Source organism: Octodon degus, unplaced genomic scaffold (assembly GCF_000260255.1).
Source record: "Octodon degus isolate 3935 unplaced genomic scaffold, OctDeg1.0 scaffold00040, whole genome shotgun sequence".
In the NCBI taxonomy this organism is placed as follows: Eukaryota; Metazoa; Chordata; class Mammalia; order Rodentia; family Octodontidae; genus Octodon; species Octodon degus.
The window spans coordinates 13,073,400-13,077,341 of record NW_004524616.1 but is presented as its reverse complement, the minus strand read 5'-3'; the positions used below and the strand labels follow the sequence as shown (position 1 = coordinate 13,077,341).

Below are 3,942 nucleotides of genomic sequence, written 5' to 3'. Positions count from 1 at the left end.
TTCAATTGTAAGAAGAAATTAATTTAAAAATTGTTCACCTTATTAATAATTGATTCACCTTAAGCTTCATAAAAATAGAATACTATTGCTTCCAATATGACAACCCTTAAATTTAAGTTCTAATTTTAATCCTGTGGGCATTTTCTTTTCAGTGCTGTAACAGTTTCCAAAACTGATGATTCTGAGCTTCTTAAAAAACTCTAGCAACTCCCTGAGCTGACCACATGTCCCCTCCTGGTTTGTAATCATTTATGAACATAGTTTATTGCCTCAGTACCAGAACTTCCTGCGCTGGTGTTCAAGTCAGAGATGTGATATTTGTGCAAACACCCTTGAGATGGGCTCTGGGAAAGGACAGATATCACCAATCCCCTTAAGGGGCACCCCTCTCTCTCAAACCTCGGTGGACACTCCCTCTATGACCGCGTCTCCTGCTGTTGTCCACACCTGGGCCTGGTACCTTGCTGTCCTGGCACGGCCGTGCCTCTGGGTTCATTCTACCTGCCTTGCTTGTGGGCCTGGGGGTTGGTCCAGCTTTCACCTCTGATCAAGCGCTCAGTCAAATCAGATGCACAAAACAATACCATATAGTGAAATTTGAAAATGTCATGGGGGTGATACCAGTGCATTAAACCAAATAGGAGTGGCTACTTCGGTATGAAGAAATAGCACATTTCTTTAATGTCTTTAAATGAGCACAAATTTTATCAGGGTCCTTTTATACCTAATGGCAAAACTTCTTTTTGTACCTTTTTTCTTTCTCTTTTTTATTTGGGAGGAACCAGGGATTGAACTCATGCACTTGCCAGGCAAGTTCCTGTTCTACTGAGCTATCTCCCTGGCCCTTTTCTGTACCATTTTGGAGGCCTGCCCACTGAAATAAGTGACCTTTGAGCATCACACAGAAGAAAGCCTCCTGCTAAGCCACATGCCCTTGGCCATCTGAGCCCCAACCCTGCCAGGTGCCCCACACCTCCCAAAGACTGTGTGTCCTTGGCCTCAGGCCCAGGGGAGGGAAGCAGGCCCTTCTCAGCTTGGAAAGAAGGTCCATGAAGGCTGCTTCCTCCTACTCTCCCTTCCTATTAAGCCCTCAGGAAGGTGAGTCTTCCTGAAAACAAAACCCATAAAGGAGGGCACTTCTGTTTTGTGTTTAGCAGCATGGCTGTGTTCCAGGAAAGAGCCCTCAGAAGGCCTGTCTGTCCTGGGGCATGCAAGGGGTGTCTATGTGGGGGAAGAGGAGGGCTGTGGAGGTGAGGGACAGTAGGCTGAGAAGGGACAGAGAGCAAAGAAACATTAAAGCTCACTGTATTAATTCCTCAACTAATACTGAGCATGCACTATGCAGCAGGTATTATCTGGTTTCTAGGAATAAAGCAGTGATGAAAAGAAAGCCTTCATGTAGTTGAATTTGTTTGGGAGCTGAGAATGAACAAAGAGGTGAGTAGCATACCAAGTCTTCCACAGATATCAGAGCTAGTTAGAACATAAAGCAGTGCACATGGGCAGGTCTCATCCAAGCAGGATGCCCTCTGAGGGAGAGTCTGACTGCACACATGCTGACGGTTAAGCTGAGACCTGCAGCAGTAGGAGAAGGAGGCTCACACAGTATCTCACAGCAAGAGGAACCTTGCACATGGGGTCCCAGCTGGCCACCCTGACCCCGCAGGCCACGCCGCGTCCCATCCCGCATCCCATCCTGCATCCCCCTCATCTTGGTCAGCTTTGCCATCGTAAGCTGCCGATGAATCTTCAAGGCAAAAATAAGGTAGTGAGTCCCTTGGAGCACCCAACCTCCTCTGGGAAACAGTTCAAGCTGAGAGAGAGGGAGCCAGTTCCCCGCAGGATCCCAGAAGCAGAGAAGCCCCAGACATGGCATTGCAAAGGCCCTGTGGGCCAGAAGACCCGTGTGCTGGCAAAGCAGTGGTGGCCCCCCAGGGCAGAGGATTGCCTGCAGGAGACCCGGCCATTCCTGCCAATATCTTGCAAGGCTGAGCAGCCAAGTGTCCTCACCAAGGACCTCAGGGGGACTTTTGCTTACAAAAAGGTGGCAGTACAGAGTCCCAAAAAGTGGGAACCAGGCCTGGGGAAAGATGGGAGTCTGAATAGGGACCAAGTTGGGAACCCCATGCCCAGCACCTTGGGGTGCTCCAGCACCTGAACACAGGACGTGCACAGGGCTGTTACAACTCCTGACTCCTGCAACCGTGAGCAGAAGGGCAAGTGCTCAACGTTGCTGGACTTGGAGTCGGAGGACTTGCTTAGTGACTCCTGGGAGGACCTTGAAGAGACCATCAAGAGCCACAGTGCTGCCCAGGCGCCCTTCAAAGGAGCACACCCCGTGTTCCTGAAGCCCACATCCTGGGACCACAAGGAGTTGGAGAAGAAATGGGTGTGGCCAGGTGCTGAGCCGGGCCAGTCGGAGAGCTTCTGTGTGCCGTACCAGGTGGAAAGGCTGCAGGAGCTGCAGCTTGGGGCCCGCGTGCTGTCCACAGCTGTGAACAGCTTCACACGCCACGTATTCACCTGCGGTGTGGGAGGCCTCAAGGTGTGGCATCTGGACAGCCAGGGGGCCCCGGCCATCCTTCCCAGGAGCAACCTGCACTGGCCCGTCCAGACCCCGGGTGCATACCTGCGCACGTGCCTGCTGACCCCCAATGGCAGTATGCTCCTTGCGGGCGGCCACAACATGCCAGGCGTGAACGTGTGGGACCTGTCGGCACCATCCCTGAACGAGCCACGCCAGCTGTCCTGCAAGGGGCTCTCCTGCCTGACCCTGGACGCCTGCCCCAAGGGCAGTCTGGCCTTCGCAGGCTTCAGCAATGGCACCGTCAGGATCTGGGACCTTCGGGACCCGAATGTGGTCAAGGACCTCCCTGGCCGGCAGGGTGAGGCCAACAGCATCGTGGTCAAAGATGACACCATCTGGATAGGGGGCCTGAATGGCCATCTGCGGTACTGGGACCTGAGGGCGTCTCAGATGACCCGGAAGCACCTCTTTAACTCTCAGGTGTGGTGACCACTGCTGTCCACAGGTGCCCAGCAGCCTGTCCTGGAAGCCCTTGCGGCCTCCAGTCCCCAGCAGGGCAGCCTGTGTCTCAGTGCGCGGCCAGTTGGGTCCCTGGCCCATCTGACCACATTGCTCCTCCAGATCACGAGCCTGTCACAAACCCCCTGGGATGACTGGCTGCTGGTGGGTCTGGCCAGCGGGCAGCACTTCCTGCAGCCCACCATCAGGGGCCAAGCACGCAACGCAGGCCACAAAGAGGGTGCCATCCTGGGGCTCAAGTTCTCCCCTTTTGGCCAGTGGTGGGTGAGCGTCGGCACAGACAAGCTGGTCACCATTCATGGGATGCCCACAGGGGCCACCGAGTTCCAGATGCCTGAAAAAGCCTGCATCACCTGCTGTGATGTGTCCGCCAACAACCGGCTGATCATCGCAGGCGCCAAGGACTGGGTCTCCGTGTACCAGGTCACCTACTGAGGGCTTGGACGGCTTCACTTCTTTTTCTGTCCTGCAAGCCGTTATGGATGGAAAAAAAAAAAAAAAAAAAAAGAAGTAGGAGAAGGAGCCTGTGAGAGGACACTGAAGGAATGATTGTCGCAAAGGGAGGTATGTCACAAAGGGAGCAGCAAGCTCAGCCCAAGTGAGGAAGGCTGAGGGCTGTGGAGCAGAGCCCAGGGAAGGGAAAGGGAGACATGGGGGACACAGTGCTGGCCAGTGGGGCAGCCTAGCATGTGACCTTTTCCTGGGAGAGTTGAGCTTTGAGCAGAAGAGCATGGCCACGAAGTGGAGCCTCTTGCTGTGATCTCTGAATCATTCCATCATGGAAAGCCTTTAAATGTCACTTAACTCCACTGCGTTGACCCCATTTGCCCTCTGCAAGCTTTCCTGGGCTTATTTGGGAACAAACGAAGATCATGGGAATGTGATCCAGCTGGCAT

General features: G+C 53.7%; 1 protein-coding gene across 1 annotated transcript; it reads left to right on the top strand.

Moving 5' to 3' along the window:
* Positions 1-1,633: 1,633 nt before the first annotated feature.
* Positions 1,634-3,481, top strand: LOC101582689 (transducin-like enhancer protein 6). Its single transcript, XM_004631356.1, has 3 exons — positions 1,634-2,050; positions 2,165-3,007; positions 3,149-3,481. Exons 1-3 carry the CDS (start codon positions 1,634-1,636, stop codon positions 3,479-3,481), a joined length of 1,593 nt encoding a protein of 530 aa, XP_004631413.1.
* Positions 3,482-3,942: the final 461 nt, after the last annotated feature.

Excerpts from the sequence above, each read along its gene's own strand:
- LOC101582689 (XM_004631356.1), top strand. The coding sequence starts at position 1,634 with ATGGGGTCCCAGCTGGCCACCCTGACCCCGCAGGCCACGCCGCGTCCC. Across the intron at positions 2,051-2,164 it reads TTGCTTACAAAAAGGTGGCA|GACGTGCACAGGGCTGTTAC; the intron begins GTACAGAGTCCC and ends ACCTGAACACAG. Across the intron at positions 3,008-3,148 it reads AGCACCTCTTTAACTCTCAG|ATCACGAGCCTGTCACAAAC; the intron begins GTGTGGTGACCA and ends TTGCTCCTCCAG.